This window comes from Petaurus breviceps, unplaced genomic scaffold (genome assembly GCF_028583685.1).
Source record: "Petaurus breviceps papuanus isolate PSGF00001 unplaced genomic scaffold, PetGlider_PUasm1.0 90925, whole genome shotgun sequence".
NCBI lineage: Eukaryota > Metazoa > Chordata > Mammalia > Diprotodontia > Petauridae > Petaurus > Petaurus breviceps.
The window spans coordinates 4026286-4051436 of record NW_027187380.1 but is presented as its reverse complement, the minus strand read 5'-3'; the positions used below and the strand labels follow the sequence as shown (position 1 = coordinate 4051436).

General features: G+C 48.5%; 2 protein-coding genes across 6 annotated transcripts; one reads left to right on the top strand and one right to left on the bottom strand.

Moving 5' to 3' along the window:
* The first annotated feature begins 5422 nt into the window (after positions 1-5422).
* On the top strand, positions 5423-11448 carry SLC25A39 (solute carrier family 25 member 39). Of its 5 annotated transcripts, none has more exons than XM_069076111.1 (12): positions 5423-5609; positions 7433-7532; positions 7600-7677; positions 7871-7915; positions 8401-8510; positions 8771-8838; positions 9074-9198; positions 9460-9633; positions 9884-9993; positions 10387-10468; positions 10678-10758; positions 10910-11448. In XM_069076111.1, the coding sequence occupies exons 2-12, from the start codon at positions 7448-7450 to the stop codon at positions 11026-11028; spliced, it is 1077 nt and encodes a 358-aa protein (XP_068932212.1). In that variant the 5' UTR covers positions 5423-5609; positions 7433-7447; the 3' UTR covers positions 11029-11448. The 5 variants fall into 5 exon arrangements, with proteins under 5 accessions (XP_068932212.1, XP_068932208.1, XP_068932209.1 ...); XM_069076107.1 differs by having other exon boundaries at positions 5478-5609; positions 7618-7677; XM_069076108.1 differs by lacking the exon at positions 5423-5609 and adding an exon at positions 5751-5882 and having other exon boundaries at positions 7618-7677.
* A 208-nt stretch (positions 11449-11656) lies between these two features.
* On the bottom strand, positions 11657-24852 carry RUNDC3A (RUN domain containing 3A). Its single transcript, XM_069076105.1, is given in 11 exon segments — positions 11657-12289; positions 12383-12489; positions 12697-12828; positions 13232-13389; positions 13532-13697; positions 14047-14127; positions 14272-14361; positions 15127-15212; positions 15640-15797; positions 16275-16390; positions 24446-24852. Coding segments are annotated over 11 exon segments (1344 nt in total). The 5' UTR covers positions 24553-24852; the 3' UTR covers positions 11657-12146.
* Positions 24853-25151: the final 299 nt, after the last annotated feature.

Genomic DNA, 25151 nt, shown 5'->3' with positions numbered 1-25151 from the left:
GAATTTTGATCACTTAAACTTCCCAAGATATCTTGGGGTTTGGGGGCTAGATTTTTTTCTCCCCCATATAATTTTTCTATCATTGTGTTTTTGTTTTTCTGAAGAACTGGGACAATTAACTCTTTTGTCTCATGAAGTTTTCATTAATGATTTCTTGAAATATAGCTCTGATAAGCCAAGTTTGATAAAGCCCATTGAGATTCAAATGGAAATACTTGCTTATGCCTTTTGACCAATAATAGGTCCCAGCCCAAGCCTCACTTGCTCATTGTTTGGGTTTTGATGGCTCAGAGTGAGTGTAAAATAGCAATTGTTTATGTTTTGGTCAGAAAGTCAGAGCATCTTCCTCTGCCAGATTGATTTTTTTGGTAAGTCAGACTAGGCCATCTTTTGCCTCAATTCTCACCTAGCCTTTAATCACTGAATGGGTGTTGCCTCAGACAGACTGAGACTTGGGAAAGACCCTCACTTAAAAAGGTCAGGGTTTCCCACTCCATCGGGGGCCATCGCCAGTCATCCTGAATTATGTCTTGCCACTGGACTCTGATGGCTCTGGAGGAGAGAGTGAAGCTGATGACTGCACAGTCCTACCTCACTAAACAATCCAATTCACTTGCAAGTCAAGATATCACCCTCCTGATGTCATTGGTCCTCTTTGAGAACAAGAACAACAGGTTTTCAGTTTTAAAGTATCAGTTCTCCTTGTCATTATTTCTTCTATTTTGTATCTCTTGTTTCCTTTCTTCCAGGTACTCTTGGAATTCCTGTGACCAGGACATTTTTTTGTCTGTGACTTTAATTGAACTTCTGACGGGGTCTTCCTCTTCTGAGTTTACCTCATAGGTACCTCTCAGGCTTCCTCATAATATCCAACATATATCCTCATAATTATCTCAACACCTTCATGCCTAGGTTGGGGATCCTGTGCTTGTGTCAAGCTCCACTCCAGTACTCCTGAATAGCTGAGGCAGGCTTTCCTGATCCTGGGTGTTGTGACATAAGCTAAGCTCCTTCTTCAAGGGATTCTGGGGATAATCTCACGTTGAGCTCTACCTAGAGTATCCCTCTTGTCATAGAGTTCTAGGGCCTCCTTCTTCATTAAGCTGTCCCCAACACCTTTGATCTTCCCAACCTAGCCATGCTGGGCATCTGTCACAGGGCAGCTAGCCCAGAACTGTTTTTTTTTTCCCCTTCTCCTGCTACTAGGCTTGGGGCCACCCCACTCCTATCCCCCACCCAATTCTGGATACCCCTAGGCTCCTGGCCATGATTGATTTTATTAGGAACTCCTTTCAAATTACCCTGAAACTGTTTTGTGTCATGCTTTCCAGACAGCCAGGCTTGTCTACATTTCTGCAGAATTCCATTGGTCTTGCTATCTATGCATCCCTACCTGGCTGGAGTTTATTTTCCTTACTTATTTTTTAATTCATGCATTTTAAAAGTTTTACTGAGGTGTTTTGTGCAGGACGTGGGCTCCTTTAGGTCCTAGCATGCCACTACTTTGTTACCTAATTTTTGTTTCTATGGTTTGCTCTTTGACACATACATTTTTTAGGTTTAAATTTAAATTTTTAATTATTTAATAATTTAATTTTAAAACTCCTTTTAAGTTTGAATACATTCCTCAAAGTTGCCAAGCACAGATGAGAAACATGTTCCATCCTATTCCCATTCACTAATTGCCAGAGATTTATCACATGTAACTTTCTCAAATTCTATTCATATCCTTAATGTCTTTCTTATTTAACTTTCCTTATCATTGCTGCTTTGTCAATATTTATTGGGGATTGTATGGGAAACTTGTGCATCTCTATTACCTCTCATATTGCCATGTTAACTGGAAATCTCCATGTATTTTCCCCATTCTCATCTTTCCCCACATTTGCTAAGAATTAGAGTTTATGTTTCAGATTTAATTTAGAATAGAGGCTGTTAACCTGGGGTATTTGGGGTTTTAAAAAATTTTTATAACTGTATTTCAATGATTTTCTTTGTAGTCTTATGTATCTTATCATTTAAAAATATTATTCTAAGGAGGGGTCTATAAGACTCATCAGACTGCCACTAAAAAAAGATTAAGAAGCCCTGATTTTGAGGGTCTTGTCAAGTTTTTCTTATAATTTTTATATAATCTCTACAATTAAGCTATAGTTATTTTCATGATGGTCTTTTTGCAAATATTTATCATTAGTGTAGTAATATATGATAACCAAATAGCCCCTGAAATAATGTTCCTTGTTACCTCTGGGTGTAGGAGAAAACCTACCTTAGCAAACTCTTTGCAACTTCTTTCTTCTGGTTTTACTTATAGCAAGAATGTCAAGATTGATATGATTCAGCTATTCCAGTCAGTTGATCGGTCAGTCAAGTAGCATTTATTAAACACCTAGGTAGAATTTATTAGCTATGTGCTAATCATTGGGATACAAAAAAAGGCAAAAGTTCCTGCTCTTAAGAAGCTTACAGTAGGGGGTGGCTAGGTGGCATAGTGAATAGAGCACCAGCCCTGGAGTCAGGAGGACCTGAGTTGAAATCTGACCTCAGACACTTAACATTTACTAGCTGTGTGACCTTGGGCAAGTCACTTAATCCCAATTGCCCTCCAAAAAGCAAAAAAAAAAAAAAGCTCATAGTCTAACGAGGGAGACAATATACAAACAACTATGAACAAACAGTATACATACAGGATAAATTGGGGGTAGTAGTCTCAGAGAGAAGGCACTAAGATTAAGACTTTTTATATTTATCTTCTCCTGCATTTCGATTTCAAAATATTTACTTCTCTATTTCATTAAAAATTCATTCCCACCCCCCCACCCCCCACATTTAGCTTCTTGAAGAAGGTAGGCCTTTAGCTGAAACTTGAAGAAAGACAGAGAAACTAGGAGATGGAGATAAGTAGGGAGAACATTCTAGACATGGGGGACAGACAGTAAAAATGTATATACATACATACATATATACACACATACACATCTGTATACATTCATCTATTATATATAATAATGCATTGTATATTAATAACTCACATAAATATATAGTCATCACCATGTGGTCAGCCTTCCAGTTATAATAATTGCTAACAGTTATATGAGTTATATATAATAAACACATATGTTCTCTATATAACATTTATATATTATGTGCTATCATCCCATTTGATCTTCACAACCACCCTGGGAGGTAGGTGCTATTATTATCTCAATTTTACAGGTGAGGAAACTGAGGCAAACAGAGGTTGTGACTTGCTCAGGGTCACATAGCTAGTATGTGTATAGGAGTTTGAACAGAGGTCTTCTTGACTTCAGGCCCAGTGGATCTCTCCATTATCAGCTCTTGTGGTCCTTGGAAAACAGACTGGTCTGTAACTGGGGCCATATCGAAAACATTTCCTTTGTGGTGAAACCTGCCATAAGAACTCAGAGTAAACTCCATGCCAAGGGGAGGCATCAGAGTGGAGTTTCTTGAAGGCTTATATATCAGTTATTATTGCTGTTGTTATGATTACTCTTCTTAAAGTACATCAAGATTTGTTTCTCTCATAAGGCCAACCCCAGAGAGTAGTGCAGATTTCCCCCAGGAAGAGGGCTAGAGACTGGTGGGGGGCTGGAATAGTGGAGTAGAAGCTGACCCATTGCCGCTTCCCAAGTCCACATGTTTCCCTGGCAGCCTGCCCATAGAAGGCTGGGTCTAGTTTTCAAGTGGGCTCAAAGGGCAACCCCTGTATATCAGATGTGTGACATAAGAATGCTAAACCACTACCCTTCCTCTCTTAAAGTCACAGAAGCCAGCATGAGGCTGATGGGGGTGGGGTGGGGGGTGTTGATTTGTTTCTCCCTGAAAGAGAAATGGGTCTTGGCTCTGGAGCATCATGGGGCAGGAGAGTACTAAGCCCAGGGATTTGAACCCAATGTCTAGACATGCAGTGCAGGAATTTTTCTAGTAGTGTGGTATGTAGGAGAAACACCTTGGGATTTAGAGGCAGAGGAATCAATTGATTAGGTAGGGGGAAGCTTAAAGGGAGGAGGACCTCAGCTCATTCAGCCCCAGTGTACTCCAATACACTTAACCTGATCCTAACTAAGCTTAAGTTTCCTCATCTCTTAAATGGAGATAAAATATCACCTACATCCAAGGGTGGTTGTAAGGATCAAAGGAGCTAATGTATGCAAAGTGCTATAAATGTTGGCTATTATTAGTCAACAAGAATTTAAGTGTGTGACCCCAATGACCATGTGCATGGTCTAGCTTCCCTTTAAGGCTTTTATTTTTTGTCTATTGTATTCCCAGCCTCTTTCAAGTTGAGTATAATGGACAACTCTGAACTTGGGGTCAGAAAGACTTTATTTCAAATCTTGCCTCAGCTGTGAGCTACAAACCTCAGTTTCCTCCTCTATAAGATGATAATAATAGCACCTAGCTCATATGAGTGTTGTAAGGATCAAATGAGATTATAGTGTTTTGCAATTCTTAATGGTTTTAGGTTTATTTATTATAAGTACATACAAAATATACATAAGGTTCACTTAGCAGTATAACCTTGGGCAAATTGTGTCTCTTCTCTGGACATCAGTTTCCCCCTCCTGTTCTTCTGAGTCCAGATACTGGAGTGGTTTGCCATTTCTTTCTCCAGCTCTTTTTTGGAACGGAGGCAAACAGGGTTAAGTGACTTGCCCAGGGTCACACAACTAGTAAGTGTCTGAGGCCAGATCTGAGCTCATGAAGACCAGTCTTCCTGATTCCAAGCCCACTGCTCTACCCACTGCACCACCTAGTTGCCCTTCCACCTTCTAACATGCGTTTTTGTTTTTAGACCAATTTGTGATTTCATTGGTCTAGGAAACTGGGACTCCCAGGGAGGATGCTGCCTCCATTGATACTGATTTGTCAGGTCCTGGGAAATTCAGTCTTTAGAGAGTAGCCTGGGGATATACTGATAGTGTTTTGAGTCTCTGTCAGGGGTAGAACTTGAACCCAGGTCTTCCAGACCTCGACATAGGGCTGTCCAGGATCAATAAGTTCGTTCACTAAACTGCCTCTCAATTCTCAGGTCTAAAACCCTCCCTGGGGTGAAGATCGCCACCCTCCAAGGGAGAGACTGAGACCAAGGAGGCCCAGGGCCAGGCTCAGACACCGAATCTACCCGTAGGGGAGAGGGAGGAGGAAAAGTTAAGGGAAAAAGAAGAGAGGAGAGGAAGAAGAGGGGTGGGGGAGGGAAGGGGAGAGGGGAATAGAGGAAGGGGTGTAGGAGGGAGAGAAGAGAAGGAAGGAGGAGGAAGGGGAAGGAAAAGGAGCGGGGAGGCAAGGAGAGAGGGAAGGGGGGAGGAGGGGGAAGGGGAGGGAAGGAGCCCTTCCCCTTCTTCCCTAGTCCTCCCGCTTCCCGCACCAGGACTTCCTGTGACCTTGAGGAAGGGGGAGTTCTGGACTCCAAGGGTTACGGCCCCGCCCACCCCCAGAGCTGGGAGGAGCAGGAAGCCGGGCTCCTCTCTAGAAAGCGGCGGGCGCCGGGCGATGGGCCCGAGGCCGGAGGAGGGCCAGGATGGTTTCTGGAGGATCCTCGCCGCCCCCGGGACCCGGCGCTTCACCACCGTCCACCCACCAGTGAAGTGAGAAGCGCGTGCGCCCCATGGCCGCCCGTGGGCTGGGGGCGGGGCCGCCATCCCAGGGTTCGCGGCGGTTCGGCCAACGCCACGCGGGAGGGGGGAGGGGCGGGGCCACGGAGGGGGCGGGGGCAGCGCTGTCGGGAGCCGGGTGCCGGGAGCGAGAGCCGGGAGCCGGGGAGCGCCTGGACCCACGGGCCCCCCTCCCAGAGCGGCGATGGTCCCGGCCGGCGGAGGCGGCGGCGCCAGGACGCGGAGCCCCCGCGGGGCCTGGGGCAGGTGGGGGCCGAGGTGGGCAGAGAGCCGGGAGGGACGGGGGGCGGAGAGGGGCCGGCCGAGGGTCGGGAGGGAGAGGAGAGAGTGCCGGGAGTAGGGGGGAGGGGAGGGAGCAGGGGCCCGGGCGTGGGAGCCGGGAGCGGGTCGGGGCAGGGACTGGAGCCCAGGCTGGGCGCGGGGGAGGGGCCGGGGGAGAGGCTTCACTTAAGCTTGGCCTGGCCTGGCCTGGCTGCCCAGGGACCCTGGACGAACACCCCTTCCCGCTGGGCCCCGGCCCCTGGGGCGCCTCAGTTTCCTCCTCTGTACTAAGGGGTTAACCGTTGTAAACTGTAGTGGGGGGAGGGAGAATTCCAGGAGCAGGGGACCCCTCCCTGCACCCCAGGACCTGGTAAACTTCAGGACGGGGAGAGGGGGCAGGTTCTTTCCTCCCATCTTTTGCATTCCCCATATCATCTCTTTTCTGTACTGGGGAGATAGAAAACGTGGTAAGGGTTGCTCCATTTCTGGCTGTGTGTATTCCCCAGATTGTTACCCTATGGTACTGTGAAAGATGACCCCTGCCCCCATGCACCTCCTCCTGGTTTCTTCCCTTTGAGGGCACTTAGCAAAGTGATTCCCCCCCCCCCCAAGTCCCCATTTCTGCTCTCCTTAAGCCAGGGGATCCTGGTCTGTCTGTCAGGATCCCTCCCAAGGGGGCCAGATCTCCCCAGGGCTGGATTCATCTAGATTAGTTGGGGAGCTGCTACCTAAAAGCACCCTGGCAGAGGCTTAGGTATCTTGGGAGTGAGTGTTTATTTCCCAGCTCCTTTTGCACTTTACTCCCAAAGTCAGCTAGGTGGTGCAAGTGTGACCTCAGATCCTGAGCAAGTCATTTAACCCCTGCCTCAGTTTCCCCAACTGTGAAATGGGGATGATAATAACATCTGCCTCATACATCTAATTTCTGTGAGAATGCTGAGGTAATATTTGTAAAGTGCTTAGCATTGTGCCTGGCAGGTGCTTAATAAATACTTAGCTCCCCTTTTTGTTCACATGGTAGGTGCTTAATAAATACTTTGTCACTTTTTTAGTCAATTGTGACTTTGGGCAAGTTATTTATTATCTCTGGGCCTCAGTTTCCTCATTCTATAAAATGCAAATGTCAGACTACATGATCTCTGAAGTCCTGAATCTATTTTCTTTTTCTGAACCTCTCCACCCTTTTCCCCAATTCCAGAAGTGTGACATTTTGGGTATGGAGCAGTGGAGAGGAGAGGATAGGTCCAAGGCAGGAGATTCCAGCCAGCCCTATCAGAATGCAAATGCTTAGCATTTTTTCGTTCTCTCTTCTCTAACTCTGTATCTCATTTGTAACTCTCACCCCTCTGACTGCTCTCTATGTGTGTGTTGGGGGGTGAAGGAATAATGTCTGGCAGACCCAGGAAAGTGTCAGGTTGTAGGTGAGACTCGATGGACCTGGCAGGTGGAAGCAGCACGTGCTAACTAGGGTTCGAGCCATCCCCAATCATATGGACTCCTTGTGATACCCTAATGTTCTCAATGATGTTTTACAGGCAAGAGACAGTGTAATGGCAGAGAAGGCACCTGGGGGCATTAGCCCCCTGCAGCAGATGGTGGCATCAGGCACAGGGGCCCTTGTTACCTCTATTTTCAGTAAGGAAATTTGGGAAGGCTAGAGATTGGGGTTGTGGGATTGGGCTCAGGCTAAGTGTCTTCAAAGTTGTTTCTGTTCTCTCAGTGACCCCGCTGGATGTGGTGAAGGTCCGACTACAGTCCCAGCGCCCTTCTCCCACCAGTGGTAAGTGCCTACCTGAACAGGGTAGGGAAGGATTGCTGGCCATGGCCCAGGAGAATCTGTTCTTCCGAGTGCTCTTCCCCCAACCCTAGTTCTGAGTGGGGGTAAGGTGGAAGGGAATAAGTGGATATTGGAATCCTAAGGACTGGTGAGTATTGGAAGAAGTTACCCAGTGGTGGTGGGTTTTATGTTCTAGGGCTGGCACAGTCCCAGGGATCCTGGAGCATCCCCTATACTAAATGTAAGTACATTTTGATTTTTCCATAAATGGTTGTCCAGCCAGCAAACTAGGGTCTAGGATTGGGGCTGGTGGAGGCTGGAGGTTCTTCAGTCACTAGGCGGGCTGGAGAGGCACCATAGCATAGTGAATGTAAAAGTGGTTATCCAGGGACCTTGGGTTCTAGTTCTGCCTCTGGCAAATGCTATTTTTGTGACTTTGGCCAAGTCATTTACCAGGAATCTGTCTTGGGACCACAAGTTACAGATGGTTGCCAGTCTGCATCGGTAGAAGGAATTTCCACACCAGGAATCTCCCCAACCCATGAAGTTCCAGACCAAAAGAAAAATGTTTCATGTTCCCATCCCCAACCTCATCCCACCTCAGTCAGCCATCTGATTTTTTTCCTCCCCATACCTACCTTCCATGTCCTAGGCCCTGTTGGAGAGGAGGCAGTATTCCTACTTATGATCCCCATCCCTGCCCCTGTTCTTTCTTCTTGCATCCAGGGAAATGTATGCTTTACTGCAATGGCATTCTAGAGCCCCTCTATCTTTGTCAGAATGGTTCTCGTTGTGCTGTATGGTACCAACATCCTACCTACTTCACAGGCACCATGGTGAGCCTCTGTGTACAACAGATTTTTGGGGTCCCTGGGGTGGTCTTTTGGGCCATGGAGGTCTATCTCAGGGATGTCTGGGTAAGGATGGTTAAAGCTGGGTACTCAGGACTAATCCCAGATGGGAGTTCTGCTTGGACTCAGAAAGAGACTCTTAGTCTCCTTTGGGGTGTCTGTGTGTCTGTGTTTGAGGGGGCTAGAGCTCCAACCTTCCACCCTTTGATAACCCCATCTTCTCCCTCTGCTTCCCACCTGCCCAGGATGCCTTTGTGAAGATTACTCGGCACGAGGGTGCCAGGACCCTGTGGAGTGGCCTCCCTGCAACTCTGTGAGGATTTTCCTGGACTCTGCCTTGGTCCCTTTCTACAGCCTGCCCCTTTATTTTTTTACTTGTAGGGTGGTGGGTGGGAGGTTGGATTGGGTCGGACACATCATAGAGGATAGTTGAAACCTCCCATTCACTGGCTTCCACGGTGGGATCAAAGGGGATGGGGCAGGAACTGGAGTGGGTAGACATTATACCACCCTTCTGCAATAGCAGCTCTCCTGTAACTTTCCAACAGAGTGATGACAGTACCTGCCACCGCCATTTACTTTACCACCTATGACCAGCTCAAGGGTTTCTTATGCAGCCGATCTGTGACTTCTGACCTCTATGCACCCATGGTGGCAGGAGCTATGGCCCGATGTGAGTGTTCTCTGTCCCACACCCTGAGACAGCAAGGGGGGAAGGAGGAAGCCAGGCAGCACCACTATGGCCTTTACTCCTTATCTGTAATACTGATCCTTCCAACCTCCTAACCTTTCATTCCCTTCCCAGTTCCCTAACTGGTAGTTTTTGAGACCCCCTAGTCTCAGCTTCCCTCACCACTGTCCAATCACCGGGGCTACCTGCTTCTTTTTCTCTGGCCATCAGTGTCCTGACACTGTTTTCCCATCATTCTGGCAGTGGGCACCGTGACTGTGATCAGCCCCCTGGAGCTGGTGAGAACAAAGCTTCAGGCCCAGCATCTGTCCTACCGTGAACTTGGGGACTGTGTCAGGGCAGCTGTGTCACAGGGTGGCTGGCGCTCTCTGTGGCTTGGCTGGGGTGCCACGGCATTGAGGGATGTGCCTTTTTCAGGTGCTTGGGGGCGCTGGAGGGGGGTGAGATAGAAGGCTCAGAGGCAGAAGTCTAGGGTGGATTGGGATACAAATGAAATGGGGACCTGGAGCATGAGGGACTTTGTGGGACAGATGGCCCTGGGGCTGGATGGGAGGGATGACAGGACTCTGCTGTCTTACCTATTCCGTGAACCCATCTTGCCCACCGCAGCATACTTCTTGGTCTTCCCCAAACCCTTGCTAAGCCCAATCCCCACCCTCTCCTCTAGCCCTGTACTGGTTCAACTATGAGTTAGTGAAGACGTGGCTATGTAAGGTGGCAGCCAAGGACCGGACTTCAGTCAGTATCAGCTTTGTGGCTGGAGCTTTCTCAGGAACAGTGAGTGGGCAGTGCTGGAGGAGGGAAGCTTGAGAGGCAGAGCTTGGGAGATAAGAGGAGGGGTGGGGAGGTGGGGGAGACATAGACTTAAAACTGAGCGGACCCCATCATAGGGGTTTTACCCACGTAGACATGGTGATGAACCTTAGGCCCAGAGAGATCAGGAGACTTGCCCAGGGTTGCAGAACTTGTGAGGGCAGAACCTCCCTGGTTCTCAGACCAATCCTGTTTGCCTTTGAGGGGGTGGGGCTGAAGCTGGAAAGATGTGCCTGGAAGGGGCCGTGCAGAGGTGAGAGACTGGGTGAGATGGAGGAACTTTGTGCCCTGGCCTGGTGCCTACAGGCAAGGGGCAGAGCTGGTGGCAGGGTGATGCCTTTCTCCTCCCCTTTCCAGGTGGCTGCTGTGCTCACACTGCCTTTTGACGTGGTGAAAACTCAGCGTCAGATGGAGTTGGGAAGTGTGGGAGCCTTAAGAGGTCAGTCAGTAAACATTTATTAAGCACCATGTATGTGCTAGATACAATATTGAGTGCTGTGAGGGTTTGGCCATCCTCAGAGAAAACCCAGCACAGACACATGGCAGTGTTGGTGACCAGGCCCTCAGAGCCACTGTGGCCTTTAGGTCCTCTGTGCCTTGGGATTTCCTGCTTAGCTTGCTGTGCCTTTCCCTCCATTCCCTTTTCAGTAACATCCCCACGTTCTCCTTCCACCTGGCTGCTGCTCCGACGAATTCAAGCTGAGTCTGGGGCCAGAGGACTTTTTGCAGGTGGGCATCAAGGGCTTAGGCAGGTGTGTCTTGGGAGTGAGGGAATCTTCATGAGGAGGAAAGGGATACAGGTCTGAGCTGGGGCAGAGTTCTTGGAGCTCTCTCTATTCAGGTCTTAACCCTAGGCTTCTGCCATTCCTCTTTCCCCAAGGCTTCCTCCCACGGATCATCAAAGCAGCCCCCTCCTGTGCCATCATGATCAGCACCTACGAATTTAGCAAAAATTTTTTCCAGAGACTGAACTTGGAAAAATGCCCTCGGGGACCCTGAGGGGAGATGAGGAGAAAGCAATGGAAGATAACAACCTCCAGGGTCTCCTGAGGAGACCAGCTACCACCCTCAGCAGGAAGAGGGGACTTACACCAAACTTTCCTTATCTCGGGGGCTACGGAGCAGAGTGTCATTCTCTGTTCTCTATGTCTAAGGGTGAGCAAGATGCCCACTCTACCTTCCCTCCTACTGGCACCGTACTGGGAACAAAACTCCCCTCTTTTTCCATGTTTTCTACCCACTTTCCTACAGACCAAATGCCCCCAGATCTTGGTTTATCCCCTTCTCCTTCTTTAGAAATGGAATCTGCTGTTGTCCCTTTGTTTTTCCCTTTGGACATCTATCTCAGCCCTTGGTCCTGCTTTGTCTTAATCTCCCTCTTGCTGAATCCTTTAGATCCAAAGATGATGGTTTGCTGTACTCTTGGCTTTGACTCTTGGTGCTTGGGGGTTCGTGAGAGGCAGGAACCCCAACCAGTGGGCAAGGAGGCTCCTGGGCCCAAACAAGCTGTCCTTAGGAGAAAGAGCTTCTTCCTAGGGTTGAGTGATGACTGGCTGGTCTGACCTGGGCAGACCCAGCCTCCATACACAGCCTTGTGTGCACATTCCAGGCCCACAGACCAGTCACATCATTTCTTCAACTTTTATTTTTGTCTCTTCCCCTCCATTGAGCTACCCAGGGGGTTGGGGGAGGGGTGGATTGCCCAAGGGGTTTCCATAGAGACAGACAAGAGACAAGTGGTAAGGAGTGGGTGCTGTTAACCCAACTCCCCAGGTTTTAGAGTGGGGAGAAGACAGACAGGAAACTGCCCAAGCTTTTCCTTTTCCCCCTCCCCAAGATCTTGATGTAAGGATTGGGGAGAAGAGTGAGCTTGATCCTGGGCCTTTCCCCTCCTCCCTTCCCATATTCCCAATGGTATTGCAGGGCCTTTCCCAGACCAGGTAGCTTTTTTCCATCTGATCCCACATTTTACCCCTTCCTCCCAAGCTGCCAAGTCAGCTGTGGCCCTTCCAGTGGGAAGGGAGGAGTGATGATGGCTGGAGGTTGGGAAGGGTGGCCTCTATCCACAAAAACTGAAGGGAGGGCCACATGTCCAGCCTGGTGGGGCAGTGCTGGGCTCAGCTCGGGCTCAGGGCTGGGCTGCCCTCTGGACTATCACTCACGAGGCACTCGTTGGATTTGAAGCTTGTCAGGGATTTGCAGCTGGGAATGGAAGCCAGGGAGCCACAGAGGCCCAGCATGGAGGGCGTTGGGTCCTTCCCTGGGGAGAGAGGCAGATGAATTGGCAGACTCAGTGCCCGGAAGGGGAGGGACCATCACTCATTGGAGGTGGGGGGATTTAGAGGGGACTCACCAATGGGACCCCAGGGTTCCCGGTCCCGTTTGCCCTCTCCTAGCCGTTGGGAATCAGAGCTCAGGCTGGCCTCAGCAGACAGCTGCTCAGTGCTCATAAAGCTGTGTCTGTCGGGTGGGCAGATAGGTGGATAGGATTCACACCCAGGAACTTCCACCTTGGCCCTACAGAGGGGTCACCAGGAACCCAGGAGCAGCAGTGTCCTCTGTCCCTCCCCTTCTCAGCTGTCTAAATGTTCGGGCCAGTGTTCTAAGAAGGGACCCTTCCCCAGAACCCCAGAGGTAGGGAGAAGGCCTAGCCCTACTAACTGTTACCTCCGGTAGATCTTGGGGTTGTTCTCTGCTTCGTTCCCATTGAGTGCCCCCAGCAATGGCCATTGTGGTGATGAAGTGAGCTCCTTGGAGACCTGGACCAGCGGGGCATTTTCACAAGGGATCAGGCCTGTCCTGAGGGAGAAAGAGAGTCAGGCTTGGAGGGCAGTCAGGTTCAAAATGAATCAAGTTGGGGGTTTAGGATTGCTGGATGGGTCAGGAATGTGTTGAGGCTTGAAAGAAATAGGCTAGAGGGAAAAGGAAAAGTTTAGTTAAGGGCTGGGTGTGATAGTTGGGGGCCCTGGGAGTTAGTGTATGTGTGAAAAGGGATTTGAGAGGGACAGGGATGAAAAGTAATGATGGAAGGTCGGGGAAAGTTCTTAGGGCTCTATCCCGTGTGGGTCAGAGTGATGTGGCATCCAAAGGCCTGAGGGTGCAGGAACATAAGGTGGGTGCTTGGTGGATGTCATTAATATGGGTCGAGCATAATGGTCGGTGGCCAGGTTGGAGGCAGAAGGGGTTAGTGGAGAACACTCACAGCTGCTCCTGCAGTTCCAGGATGACCCCTTCCAGCTCGCGCTTCTCCAGCTGATGCTGCACCGTGGCCTCCTCCAGCTGCATCTGCAGCCGCTTGTTTTCTGCTTCCAGGTCCTTTAGCTGTGATTCTCTAAGTCGTACGAGCTCTTCCAGGTAGCCCTGGGGGAGAAGGAACCCGGGAGCTGTGCTCAGTTGGGGCTTGCCAGCAGCACTGGCCACTGCCTGGTTAGCTTTGGGGGAGGAGTTGTGACAGTCCTGTGTCCCCGCCCCCTTGCTCATCCCCATCCCAACGCCTGGGCACCTTTTGGGCATAAACAATTCGAAACTTCTGCTCCATTTTGTGCCACTTGCTGTACCAGCTGTCCTCGTCCGTCACCAGGGGCATGTAGGGGTGTTCCGGAGAGTTATCCTCACTGGTGCTGCTCTCCACGCTGTGTCTCTCTTCTTCATCAGTCAAGTAATCATAGCTGCAAGGATGGAGACTGAGAGCTATGTATCTCCCCCTCCCCTTACCCATGCCTCTGGCAGGGCTAAGGCCAAAGCACTTGGGTTGGGCGGCAGGACGAGAGTTCTTGGCATCATCACCTCACCCCCCACAAACTTTGGCACCTGCAGGTGGGGCGGAGGGATGAGAGCTGGCTACTGGGATGCCTCTCCCTTGGGATGGGAGAGAGATTGTGCAGCTTGAGAGGATAGAGGCACCCAGCCCAAGGCTGTATACTGTTGAGACAACTTGATTGCCTTGGTTCAATATCTTGCCCCTATACCCGAGTTGAATGGGCAGGATCCCTGGCAAGTGGCAGGGAGGAATCTCACCTCTGGGTGAACTTCAAGTAGGGTGTGTAATCAATCACAACTGGAGTCTTCCCATCCATCACCTCTCCCTTCAGACAGAAGCTGAGACAAAGAAATCCCAGATAGGTGGAGGGGTGTATGTAACTGTGGAGGGGCTAGAGGCTACAGGAGAGGGATGGACAGGGAGGTAGGGAAGAGGACAGGGAGGTCAGCTCAGGGGTGGTGTTGGGGGGTTTCCAGACGCACCTGAAATCGATGGCACTAAGTCCAATCAGCATCCCTGTGAGTACTGCAGACTCCTCCCGAAGCATGATGGCCCCAGCATCCTAGAACCTTCTGGGGGGGGGGGTGAGGGAGGGCACTGTGAAGATTGCTATACCACAGGCTCCAGCCTTTCCTCCCAAGGGATTCTTCTTGTTCCCTCTAGAATTCTTTTACCCCAGACTGATAGATAATAGCCCTTCGTTTAGGGCTTTAAGGTTTGCAAAGGACTTTTCTAACCACCCTGTGAGGTAGGTAGTGTATTTCCTTTTCTAGCTGATGAAACGAAGGCCCTGGGCAACTCCTTCCCACCTCCACCCCAAATCTGACACCAGAATTTTCCTGTGGAAGGACACCTTTCCTGTCTGGCTGCCCCTACACAAGTGCAGTCCTCAATGCTAAGCAATAAGAGAATGTCTCCCCTTCCCATCCATCAGTCTAGGAGTTCACTGAAGGCAGAGACCATGTGGCCTTGACATCTGTAAGCTGCCACCCCAAAGCCTAGCTCACAGAGGCTCCTGAGGGAGGGTGTGGATGTGTGAATGGGAGTAAAATAACAGGTTGGGTGAGATAAGCTGCAAGGGTGCACAGGTTAGCCCTTCATGCATGCATGCTTCCTCTTGTATCCTCAACCACTCCCCTTTTTTTGGCCTGAAGCCCAAGACAAGCCTTCAGGAAATCCATACAACCTAGGACTTGTCCTTGCAGGGTGTGTCAAAGTAGCTGGGGAGTGAATACACTTTCTCCAGAAGAGCTAGAGCTAAGGAGGCCTAGAGAAGAGTAAAGCTGTGCATGCTGGGGCTTGTCTTCAGAGGCAGGAGGGCACAGCAGGGCTCTGACCTGGTGGTCCGGGTGTCCCGAAGGGCTGTGGAGATATACTCTGACATCCGTTTCTCCATCAATGCCACCCGGATCCAAGCTCGGCCCTACAACCCATAGCTCATCATATGCTGCCCCTGGAGAAGGGGACAGTGGAGGAATAACCCCCTCCCCGCCAAAGGAACATACATGTTCTCTCATCTCTATTCTGAGTTGGCCTAAGTCTCCACTCACCTACCCTGAGGAGTTTAGGGCTGGAGATGTTTGAGGCCTGTGGGAGGGCTAGGGAAAACCCAGGAGTTTGGATGAACTTCGGATCCATGGAAGGAGAACTGATGACATGACCAGTTGTCTAGCCCTCCCCACCACACAGTGTCTAGCCTAAACTGGCACACAATCCTCCATGCCTGGGTACAAAGCCAACGACATTTCCCTTTTCATTGCAGGCCTCCATCTTTCACCCTCCTCTCCACCCAGTTTGCATTGGCTCCCTGTCCCAGATACCTAATGGAGCATTTGGTCCTCCCCCCTCACCTTGGCACGGGCTGTGCTAATATTCTCCATGTTCTCAATGCTGCTGACACAGTTGTTGGGCACCTTGCTACAGGCCAGCCGGATGTAGTCCCAGAAGCCCCGCTGCCCATCAGAGCTGAACCAGCTGACAGGGCCTGGGGGGCGGGGGGGAGATGAGGCTGGGCCAGGGACACCATAGGGAGGGCCCACCAAGGCCAGGAGGATGAAACATACAGACATACACAGAAATGTGTTTACACATGTAATGCATGCATGTATGAAATAAACAGCCACAAACTGTACATACATGTACTTTTGACATGTGAATGAATATTCGTATATACATGGGTATTTTTGCTACGCAACTACTTGGAGTGTGTCTTTTATGGGCAGAGCTAGGGAGGGTATGAGTACCTACCTGCCCATTCAAGCATGCACCCCCAATATCTCCATCCATCTACCCAGGATCTGATGGGATGGGGGCAAGGGAGTGGGTGTAGGAGTACAGGATCAGGACCACAGGAAGGAAGAAAATCATGAGGAGCCTCCAAGGCTGTTGTGTCCAGGGAGTAAGGAGGCTGGAGGGTTGTAGCCTGGACCATGGACCCTAAAACGACCTGGGGGAAGTTTTGGAGGTGGGGAGGGGAGGTGCACACCTTTGAAACGGTGACTGAGGATTTGTTCTAAAATGGCTGCAAAGTTGACAAACTCCTCCGAGGAGTCATCAATCGGTTCGGCCGTGTATTTTTCCAGCAGAGTTTTCACGGAGAACCTAGGCACACAGGGCAACAGGGCGTCAGATAGAAAGGCAGACTGGTGACTGGGAGGAATGGGGTGCCAAAATAAGCTTGGAGGAGCAACTAGTGAGATGGAGACCAGTAGTTGGGTGGGTGGGAAGGGGCAATAGGTGAGAGGGGAGTGACAAGGGGGTGTCCAAATGGAGTATCCAGCTGAGAGCTGGCAGGTGGGAGAGGAGGCATTGACACCAGGCCTGGGTGGAGTCACTCCCTCCATCTTAATGTTTCCTATTATTCATTATAGGCTCAGTTGCCCAGCTCCCCATCCTCTCCTCAGAGGCTCCTATTTCCCCTCCCCTCCCCTATCTCCTTGTCTCTTTTCTTTCTGGGCGCTGCTCCAGTCACCCACACACCAGCTGCCCTGCACCCCAGTGGTGCCAATTTGAGTGGGGGAGAGGGATGTGGGGTATGAAACAAGCAAGAAAAAGAGGGGGGTGGCACTGAGGACCTGTTGGAGTGAGATCCAGAAGAATGGGCACTTGATTCCTCTGGAGAGGGGAAGATAGGGGGAGGAGGGAACAGAGGCTTAGGACCTCACCTTCCCTCTGTCCTCCCTCAGGAAGTATGAGGAAACCAGGAAGAGTCAGGAGGGGTGAGGGAGGAGAAAGGGGAGAGGGGTGAAGGTTATAATTCTAAATCCTGGAGTGGACAGTGGAGCTGGTGCTTTCAGGGATGGGCCAAGTAGCCTGAACCAAGAGCATGAGCTACTGGGGTCAGACTGGCACTGTGATACTCAGCTGAGAGCCTTTGAACAGCAGGTGGATTTTCCAAAGGAGTCTCTTACCAATCAGATGAAGTACACATTTCCTCATCCTAGCATTCAAGGCCCTCTACAGTCTGTCCCCAATCTAGTTTTCCTTCCTCTAATGAAAGTGTGGTCTAGCAGATAGGGCACTGGACTTGGTGTGAGATCTGTGTTCAAGTCCTCCTGGGAGTCTTACTGGCTTTGGGACTCTGGGCAAGTAGCTTAGCCTTTCTATGCCTTGGTTTCCTCATTGGCAAAAGGAGGGGATTGGATTTATTAACCTGCCATGACCTTTATCTTACCATCCTCCCCTTCACATATTTGACTTTCTAGCCAACTTAATGCCCTTCATTCTAGTCTACTTTCTCTTGTCTCATGCCCACCCCATATTTCTCATTGCAATGACTTTCCATTTACCCCAAGGTATGTGTGGAGGTGTCAACATACCCCCTAGTCAATTCAATTCAATTCAACAACCATTAAGTGCTTACTGTATGCCAAGCATTGTACCAGTTTAATGGGGATGCAAAGATAAAAATGAAGAAAATTCCTGCTCTCAATGAGTTTAATTTTCTTGTGGCAATGAAATATATGTGATATATAATATGGACAGAAAAGTAAATACAAAGCAGATACACCTCTGCCTCTTAGAATCCCTAGATTCCTTCAATGCCCAACTCAAGCCTCATCCTCTCTAGTTCTTTTTGTAAATTTCCCCCTAGATGGTAGGGCCACCCCCCCCCCCCCAAATTGCCTTCTTTTATCTTCTATATGCTTATGTGTCTACATAGGAATAGGAGCTAGACATGTTGTAGAGTGAACTCCCAGGTAAGAAAACACTCTTTACTGGTACAGAAGAATGCCTTTTCTAAAATTTATTATCTTAGGGAATACTGTAGCAGAGCAGTGGTGTCAGCCTCAAGCAGCCAGCAAACTCCTGAGTGAGGCTGGAACTAGATTAAATGTAATTGGGAAGTGTTTAACAAAATAAACATACAATACAACAGAGATAATGCTCATTTGTGGTTTTCTGAGTCAATATGAAACTTGCAGGGATCCTTAATACCACTGGTCTAGAGCACTGGAGGTTAAGTGACTTGACCCCATTGGCATAGTCCCCCAGAGGTGGGTCTTGAACCAGGATCTTCTTAGATTCAAGGCTAGTTCTTGTTTTCTGTGGCATGCCTCTTTACATGTGTCCCCTAGTACTATGTCAGTTCCATAAGGCAAGGGACTTTCATTTTTCTCTTTGTATCATCAGTGTCTAATACAGTACCTGGCAAACAGTAGGCATTTAATAATTGCTTTGTCAATTTATAACAAAAGTAAATTTTAGGAAGGAGAGAATATGAGCAAATGGGTAGATCAGGAAAGGCCTCTGCAGTGACTCTGGAGTTGCATTTTGAAGGAAGATAGGGGACTCTTAAGTGGTAGAGATAAGAAGGAAATGCACATCAGACACTGTGGATAACTTGTGTAGACTCTGTGGTGGGTGATAAGACATTCCTTTTGTGTCCACTGTACTCTGGTTCCCACTTGGTAGAAATTCATTATGTTTGTTGCATTGAATTGCATTGTAATGAATTGAATTGAGTAAACCTGTAGTTAGTTCCCAGATGCTTGATTTCTGTATCAATATTATTATATTGTACCTGACTCTGTGGAACCCACAAGAATCACCTGGCTAGCTGATAATGACTGACATTGTTGCATGAGAATATCACTGCTTAGATAGGGTAGCATTAGGTGGGGTAAGGTTGAACCCCAGGTCTGCGTTAAAATTTGGGGTTGAGATAAGGCATTGAACTGTGTAAATGTTGGAGTTGGGGTGATTGTTTAGAATTGAAGTTGCAATGAAGACTGACACAAATATTGGTAAGAGTGGTATTGAGGGTGAAGCTGGCTTAAGGTTTGGGTTGTTTTGTGGTCAAGATCTAGACTCAGAGCAGGGTTGAATGAACATTAGCATTGGGTTGGATCAGGACTTTCAGAGAATCAAAGAATGTCTGAGCTTAGCTATTCTCTAGTCTAAATCCTGATTTTAGGATAAGAAAACTGAGGACCTAAAGAGTTTCAAGTTATCTAAGTTTACCCAGCTAGGAAGGGATAGAGTCAGGATTCAAAGACAATTCTGACTCAGATTTAGAGCCAGAAGGGACTTTTGAGGTAATCTAGTTCAACCCTTTCTTTTTATGGATTAGAAAACCAAAGTGCAAGGAGGTTAATTAACTAATTTAGGGACGAATAGGTAGCAAATGTCAAAGGTGGGATTTGAATCCAGGTTCTCTGACTTTAGACACTGTATTTTTTCTCCCAAGTTCTGCCATGTCACTCTCCTATTGAGGAAAACCAATTAGGGCTAGGATTAGGATTTTCTAATCAATTGAGGCTTTATTAGGAATTTGGAGGGCCTGGATTTGGGGTTTCATTGGAATAGGGTGCCCCCAGGTGAAGATCACACAGTCACAGAGTTGCACAGTCAGGATGTGTCACTGGCAGGACCTGAACCCATGTCCCTGGCTTTCTATCCACCATGCCATGCTTTCTCTCTGAGGATTGATTAAGGTTGCTTTTACAAGTCCAATTGAGGAGTGTTCCCTTATCTGGGAGTTCAGTTTACCAAGGAAAAAATCATTGGAGTTGATTGATTAAGGTTGATTGTTTTTGGAAATCCAGTTGAGGGGTGTTCCCTCATCTGGGAGTTTACCATGGAAAGCATTGTTGGAGTTGGTTTTAGAGCTATGGTTATAAGTTAATATCTTTAACTGGGCTTTCATGTCCTCTTCCTTTCTGACTATTCTCTTATTTTTTATGGATTGGGTTTCCTGAATGAAAAAGAAAGGATTTCTAGTTGAGGCCAAAGGGTCTTAGTTGAAGCTGAATAAATGGGATTGAGTATACAATTACGGTTAGGGTCAATATGGCAACCATAGTGAGAAATTTCTCCCAAGCACACACATTTCCATGGGAACCAGCAGGCCCAAGGTACAAACAGAATGGCTTCCACCCACAAAAGAAACCATAATAGATGCTCTTTAATAAGCTTAGATAAAATGGCAGTTTATGAGATAGCAGAGCACTGGAGGCCTTGAAGAGAATGAAGCCCTACTAAGAGCTGTTAAAATATAAATAAGCTCCATGACAATAATGGAGTTTCAAGAGCCATATTGGTTTTCAAGTCCATATTGTCAGTGTCTACTAGTCTCCCAACCCCATTTTCCAAACTTTTCATCATTATTATCTCTCTGATTATATGGAGGTTACAAGTCATATAGGGAGATCCCACCCAATCCCCATCTCTTGTCATTTTTTTCCACATCCAACTCAATGGTCATTTTTCATTTCATAATTATTTCATAATTCTATGAATTGTACAAGGCCCTATGCTAGGTACTAGGAATACAAAAATAAAAATAGAAAAAGCCCTTGCTCTCAAGGAGATTATATTCTTTTAGAGGAGGGGAGAGATACAGCATATATACAAATGAAATGGGGCAGCTAAGAGGTACAGTGGATAGAGCATTGGACCTAGAGTCAGGAAGTCAAATCCAGACTCAGTTGTGTGACCCTGGGCAAGTCACTTAACCTTGCTTGCCTCAGTTTCTTCATCTGTAAAATGAGCTGGAGAAGGGAATGGCAAATCACTCCAGTATCTTTGCTCATAAAACTCCAAATGGGGTCACAAAGAGTTGTTCACAATTGAAATGACTAAACAACAACAATATACAGATGAAATAATCTGGGGGGAATAGGATTTGGGCAAAGAGTACTAGCAACCAAATAGATCAGGAATTAGCACCTGAATTGTGGTTTGAAGGAAATTAGGGAATCTAAGAGGAAAAAATGAGGATGGACTGCCTTCCCAAAATAGAGGACAGCCAGTCCATGCAAAGGTAGAGAGGTGAGAGATGGAATTTCATGGAAGGGGAACAGTTGACAGGGTAGTTTTTATGAGAACAGAGAGTATATTGTATGAAACAAGACAGGAAAGAGAGGTGGGAGCCAGATTGTGGATAGCTTCAAATGTTAAGCTGAGGATTTTGTATCTTATTTTAGAGGCAGCCAGGAGCCAATGAAGATTTTTGAGTAGAGCAGTGATGTGGTCAGATTGGTGTTTTAGGGATATCAGTTTGGCAGATGTATAACAGATGGGTTTAGAAAACAGGCCAATTTGGAGTCTTCTGTAATAGTCCAAGTGAGAGGTGATGGGAGCCTGCCTGTGTCAGGGAGGGGATGTGGTTGTGTTCAGAGAAAGGAGGGGATTGATGTGAAAAATGTTGTCAAAGTAAAACTTACAAGCCTTGGCAACTGACTGGATATAGGTGGGTTTGGGGCCATGATGAAAAGGGAAGAATAAAGGGTGAGTCAAAAATGGGTAACTGGAAAGGGTAGTGGTGCCCTCAGCAGAAACAGGGAAGTTTGAAGGGAGGATACTCTTGGGGAGGGGGAAATATAAATTGAGTTGTTTTCTATCTGTTGGGTTTGAGAAGCCTATGAGACATCCAGGTGAAAAAGTCCAGGAAGCAATGAGGGACTGGTGTTTGAGAGGGAGATTAGATCTGGATACCTAGATGTCTGAGTCATCTGTAGAGATGGTAATTGAACCCATGGGAGTCAATGAGATCACTGAGAGGCTTTGGGGAGAGAAGAGAGCCCAAACATAGCCTTGGGGGATGCCCACATTTATTGTTGGGGAAGATCCAGCAAAGACAAAAAGTAGGTAGGAGGAGAACTAAGAGAGAACAGCATCATGGAAGCCCAGGGAGAAAAGAGTGGTAGACAGTGTCAAAAACTCCAGAGAGGACAAGTATGGGATTTAGTAGTTGAGATTAAAGAATCATAGATGGAAAGCCAAAAGGGAAGTTAGAGGTTATCTGATGTGAGCCCCCCTCCTTGATTTTACAGAGGCCCAGAGAACTTAAGTAACTTGTCCAACATCACACAGGAGTGTTAGATCAAGAGCAACCTTTAGGAGAGCAGTGGGATCAGAAGATATACTGGAAGGGAGCAAGGAAGGGGTGAGGACATGGAAGTATGTATGCAGACAAGACTTTCTAGGAGTTTGGCTCTGAAATGAGAAGACAGTAATTTGGAGGAATGGCATGGTCAAGGAAAAGGTTTCTGAGGAGAGGGAGATGTAAATATGTCCAGGTGGCAAAGAAGCAGCTAGTGGATAGAGAAGTTGAATATGAGAAGGAGCGGATGATTGAGGTGGTAAGCTTCCTCTGGAAAATAACGGAGATAACAGAAAGCAGACATACAGGTTTTGGGCTTAGCAAGGAGAAATCATCTATCTCTTCATTAGAGACTAGAGCAAAGTAGGAGAGAATGGGGGATCATGAATACAGGTTTTGAGATGTAGAGAAGGGGAAAAGATGCAGCTAGAGGTGGATAGCCACATGACAGGCAAGAAGAGGAAAGGAAATAAAGAGACTTAGAAGTGGATGAGGAGACCATGAGGTATAGGGACAAGCAGAAAGAGAGGCAGAAAGTATTTGGACTGGGGAAACAGGGCCCTGCATTTTGGGGCTCATGAGTGAATTTTGCATAAATGCTAAGGCCCCTGAACAGTGTCATCAAGGACTAAAGCCCAGTTAGCTGGTTCCCATAAATTCCAATGATGGAGGTGCCAAAACCAAGGCCTGTGTTTAGAAGAAGATGATAGTAGTATAAGTGGCAGGGACAGGCTTGACTCCTGGATACGGCAATAGATTTGGCTTAGGGGAGCCACATCTCTCCTCAGAAATGCTTTTGGGGTGGCCAGGTAGCACAGCGAGTAAGAGCACCGGCTCCAGTGTCAGAATGACCTGGTGATCGAATCCGGGCTCCGACACTTAGCACCCACCCAGAAACACCTGGCCGTGTAACCTTGAGCAAGTTACTTAACCCCGATTGCTTTAATAAATAAATAAATAAATGTTAAAAAAAAAAAAGAAATGCTTTTTTTTTTCCTGGGATGGTACCTTGAGGCTTCTCACAGGCATAAGTGTCATGGGGAAACAACTAACAAGAGATCTAAGAAGGAAAACTGGGGTAGGATGTGAGATGGAGAAGGTGGCTCATTTCTAAGCTGCTTCTGGCTCCCAAAGTGTGAAGATGGTGATGTTGGCAGGGTTTATTTTGAGAATGGAGTCAGAAGTAATTGAGTCACCAAAATACCAAGACTGGGCAGGGGGTGTTCCCTGGACACTAGGGAGAGAGGGGAATCTCTGAGAGGAGGCAACATCCCTTTTAGACCCCTAGCTGTACTTCCCCTATGACCCTTAGGTCTCTGGGTCTCCTCCCATGTAATCAGCCCTATTTCCCTCTCCATTTTCTCCCCACCTCCTACCCCACACTTAGGCCTCTGACATTCAAAACCAGACTACCTTGGGAAGAAACACTTTTTCAAAATTGCCAACGTGTTCCTTCCTCCTCCCAGCATTTAGAAAGGATTTAGAAAGACCCTCATTATCTGAGGATGAGCATACTATAACCTTCCTCCCACCCTAGGCCAATGCCTCACAGGCAGGCAGTTCTTACTGGTGCCCTTTGACAATCCTTCAGGACTTTAAAAGATTTGAGTGCCCAGTTTCCCCTATCATTCAAAGTAGTTGGCTTAGACTGTAGAATACATGCCTAAGGATGATGAGGCACTGTCCATATCTTGGGGTGTTAGTGAGGGGAGTTTTCAAGTCCATGCTCCCATCACAGATGAGTCTGTTTGAGATGTCTAGGCCAGCAAGGACCCTCTTTCTCTGTTCTTGAAGTGAAAGGAAGTCATGTAGGAGGGGAAGGACTGTGCTGAGGGTGTGATAGGCATCATCCATCAGGTTGACACTCTCAGTATATACCTGCTCCTTATACCCACCTTTCTCAAGAGTGCCAACCCTTCCCATCCCTCCCCCTCCAGTTCTCCCGAGCTATAATGTCACTTTCGTCTTTACAGGAAGCTTCAACACTAAATGAGGAATCTCCCTTTGTCTCCCAGCTGGACATCGACCCTGGAAAAGATCTAAAAGGGTGGGGGGCAGGCCTCTTCCATTTCTTTCCTCACTTTGGCTGACCAGTAAGCAAGCTTCGTATTCACTTTAAGGGTTTTGCTTTCTGTCCACAATGGCCACGGTCCTAAGAGCCCAGCCTGTATTCAGAATAAATCCCAGAATAGAACAGCCCTGCTCTCCCCCATCCCCCACCGCCAGTTCTCTCCACCCCAGCTCTTTTCATTTGTCTTGTCCCTTCATGGTCTAATTTTCTCTCCCCTTAGGCCCTAACAACCATCCGCCCACCCCTCGCCTTTCCTCACCTGCAAACGGTGATCAGATTCCTCCGCTCCACGGCCACGTTGCGGGAAGACGCTTTCTTAGAGGACAGTCCAAGAGCCATGGTGGACTGGACGCAACTGGATTCCATCCAGATGTGGTGTTGCCGCCGCTGCCCGCCGCCCCTCTGCTCCCTGGGACCTCCGCCCCTACCTTTACTCCGCTCCCAGGCAGCCCTGCAGGCTCAGGGCTGGGTTCTCAGCCAGCCCCAACCCCTCCTCCCCTCCCTGGCCATCCCCCTGATTCCACACTCAGAGCCCTCGGTCCTCCACCCCTCCCTCCCCAAGTGGCTGAAGCTCCGCAGCAAAACAAGGACTGGGGAGGGAGCTCTCCGTGGTGCTGAGCCTGCCTGCGCCCTGTTCTCCCCCTCCCCACCCCAAACCCTCCCCCCCGCCCCGCTCCACCTCCTTCCTCCCTCGATGACGTAAGAGCCCCAGATCCCGCCCTCCGACAGTCTAGGGTCCAATCCAAGGAGGGGTGCAGGGGTTGGGTGTTAGGGAAGAAGGGAGGACCCGGGCGGAGCACGGAGGAGGCCCTTGAAAAGACTGGAAAGTTACGTTGACAATTCACCGGGCCGGGCAAGGAGGGAGGGCCGGGGTGGGGGGAGGGGAGAAGAGGGGAGGAGCCTTAAAGCCATAGCCCACACCCTAATCCAGGGACGATCTCTGATCTCCAGTGTCTGAATTGGTA

Excerpts from the sequence above, each read along its gene's own strand:
- SLC25A39 (XM_069076111.1), top strand. The coding sequence starts at position 7,448 with ATGGCAGAGAAGGCACCTGGGGGCATTAGCCCCCTGCAGCAGATGGTG. Across the intron at positions 7,533-7,599 it reads CCTTGTTACCTCTATTTTCA|TTGTTTCTGTTCTCTCAGTG; the intron begins GTAAGGAAATTT and ends GTGTCTTCAAAG. Across the intron at positions 10,469-10,677 it reads AAGTGTGGGAGCCTTAAGAG|TAACATCCCCACGTTCTCCT; the intron begins GTCAGTCAGTAA and ends TTCCCTTTTCAG.